At 42.1% G+C, this 2,420-nt stretch overlaps 1 protein-coding gene across 1 annotated transcript; it reads left to right on the top strand.

Moving 5' to 3' along the window:
- Positions 1-312: 312 nt before the first annotated feature.
- Positions 313-2,420, top strand: LOC102692919 (taste receptor type 2 member 40-like). Its single transcript, XM_006640412.2, has 2 exons — positions 313-346; positions 1,504-2,420. The coding sequence occupies exons 1-2, from the start codon at positions 313-315 to the stop codon at positions 2,418-2,420; spliced, it is 951 nt and encodes a 316-aa protein (XP_006640475.2).

The following is a 2,420-nucleotide window of genomic DNA, read 5'->3' as shown; positions in this document are numbered from 1 at the left end:
TGAACTCCTCTTAGCACTAACAGGACACCGTTCAACAAAACAAATCCTTGTCCCTGCAGAGAAAGCTTTGCATTTAAGTCTAGGCTGAAGGATTGCCCTGCTTCTGCAATAATGTTGCTAACTGAGATATTAACTACCAAAACAAACCTCTATTTGTTCCTAATGACACACATACAGTATCTATTTGTCTGTGCCCTTTAAAGGTTAGGGGTTAGGGGTTGCCAAATGGTAAAACTGACCATGCTTATTATGATGAGTAATGTAAACACCTTTAAAAGCAGGTGAGAGGACATCCCCTAGTAAAGAAAAACTATGTTGTATATGACACATATACTGTACTTTGAGGAAAGCTGCTGAAAGGAAGATTTGGGGTTCAACACTTAAAAAGCAGGACACGGCAGAGAAATTGCTGTTGTACCCCGGAGTAAAGCTCTTTACCAAGAATGCTTGAGTGTCAACAGCTTAAGACATGCATCAACCAATTAAAGTAATAATAATGTCCAAAGAGCGAATTGTATTGCAGAGTATTCAATTTATGCATTTTCGTGGTAGAAATCACTGAGATGTCTTCTGTGAGGAGTCTCTATTGGTGTTTTGTTTTGTAAATGAATGCAATCATGTTTTGTAAAAGTATTTGCATCCTGCTTCAAAAGCATTATGTAGGCAACAAAAGTTGGCCTCTTCCAGTTGAACCCATAATAAAAAAGATATGAAAGAAATTCAAGTACTTTCTTGGATATATAGTATTTTACAATATCTGAACAATGGCCAGGAAACATATTTGCAAATATAATTAAATCTACTTTCTATTGGTTTCCAATACTGTTACAATGTATTTCAATCTTCTAAGTACATTTTGTCATGATGTTTTGGCACCGAACTGATGTTTTGGTGTGCTTGTGTGAAAAATGTGTCCCTTTCAACCACGCGATTAAATTTTCATGCAGTGATACCCTGTGAGATTGCTGTATAAATGCTGTTTCTGAAAGCACTAAGGTAAGCTTATTTTTTTCTTATCCCAGTAGTTAAACTGTCCATTGGCCTAAGCTGGACTCTGGGAACGCTTGTGCCCATCCTTTACAGAGCTTTCCCTCGAAATGCACACTTCCCGATGCTTCCTATGAAAAGGAAGAACCACAAATCAGCATCAAACTGCATATGCTTAACCCCAGTTAATGCCAGACCTCTTCATCAATGACTCAACCATTTCTTGCTTATATATCCCGATTTGTTTATTTTTAGTCCCTCTCAGGTTTTGAATAGAAAATACAAAAAAAGCTAGGAAAATGAGATATTTACATGGCCAATGTCAGGCGATTATCGGGCCAGCAGGGAACTCGGCTTTCTCCTTAGAGGCAAATGTCAGAGCTCCAGCCCAGACTCCATTCAGACAGCTCCTGGCCAGTCTGACCGGGCCCTGTAAGGAGAGAGAGATGAGCAGTTTGGCTGAGAAGGTCCACATCCTCTTGCAACCTCATGCAGCCTTGATGCTCTGCTGTGGATTGCTGGTGCTGCTGGGGGTAGCGTGGAACATCTGGAACCTTGGAGTGGTGTCCCACCAGCTGTGCAAGTCAAAAACATATCAGACGGTGGACCTCATCATTTTGTGCATCTCCTCCTCCAACATCTTGCTGGACATCTCTGCATTCGGCTACCTGTTCACCATAGAATTTGAACTGCACTGCTTGAAGGAGCTGCACACTGTGGTCCGAACTATATTGTATGTGTTCTTCAGCACCACCTGCTTGAGTTTCTGGTCCATTACTTGGTTGTGCGTTTTCTACTGCGTCAAGATTGTCAACATCCCCATGGCTTTCTTCATCATCGTCAAGAGGAACATCTCGGGTGTCATCAACGCTGCTCTCATCCTCAGCGTCCTAGGGTGCCTTATCATGTATGCCCCTTTTTTCTTCTTTGAGCTGCCTTCTCATGCAAAAAACACTACAGCTAACAGCACCCTTAACATTGACTGCCCTGACCTAAAGGTGAATTTTTCAAGCCCCATAGACACAGATGCCTATCTCTACATCTTCCTGTGTTTTCTTTGCCCAATACCTCTGGCTATCATGCTGACCACTAGCATTCAGCTCGTGTCTCATCTCTGGAAACACACGAGGTCGATGAAGAAAAACGAGAATAAGTTCCAGAGCAGAGACTCCTACCTGCTCATCGTCAGAATGATACTCTCGCTGGTCTTTGTGTATTTGATGACGATCTGCATTGCTTTCATCTGCTTCCTCATACAGAAGCAGTCCAGCCAACTGGCAAACCAGATTCTTATTCCGAACATGTCCTTCTTCTGCATTGCTACAGGAATACTTTTGACCACCACCAACAAAAATCTCAAGGAGAAATTCACCACTGTGTGCTGTTGCAAGAAACCTCAGACTGAAACAAGAGTCAGCGAGAGATTAACCTAA

Source organism: Lepisosteus oculatus, chromosome 22, assembly GCF_040954835.1.
Source record: "Lepisosteus oculatus isolate fLepOcu1 chromosome 22, fLepOcu1.hap2, whole genome shotgun sequence".
NCBI classification, from domain to species: domain Eukaryota; kingdom Metazoa; phylum Chordata; class Actinopteri; order Semionotiformes; family Lepisosteidae; genus Lepisosteus; species Lepisosteus oculatus.
Note: the sequence above shows the minus strand (reverse complement) of the source record. Positions and strands in the feature narration are given on the sequence as shown.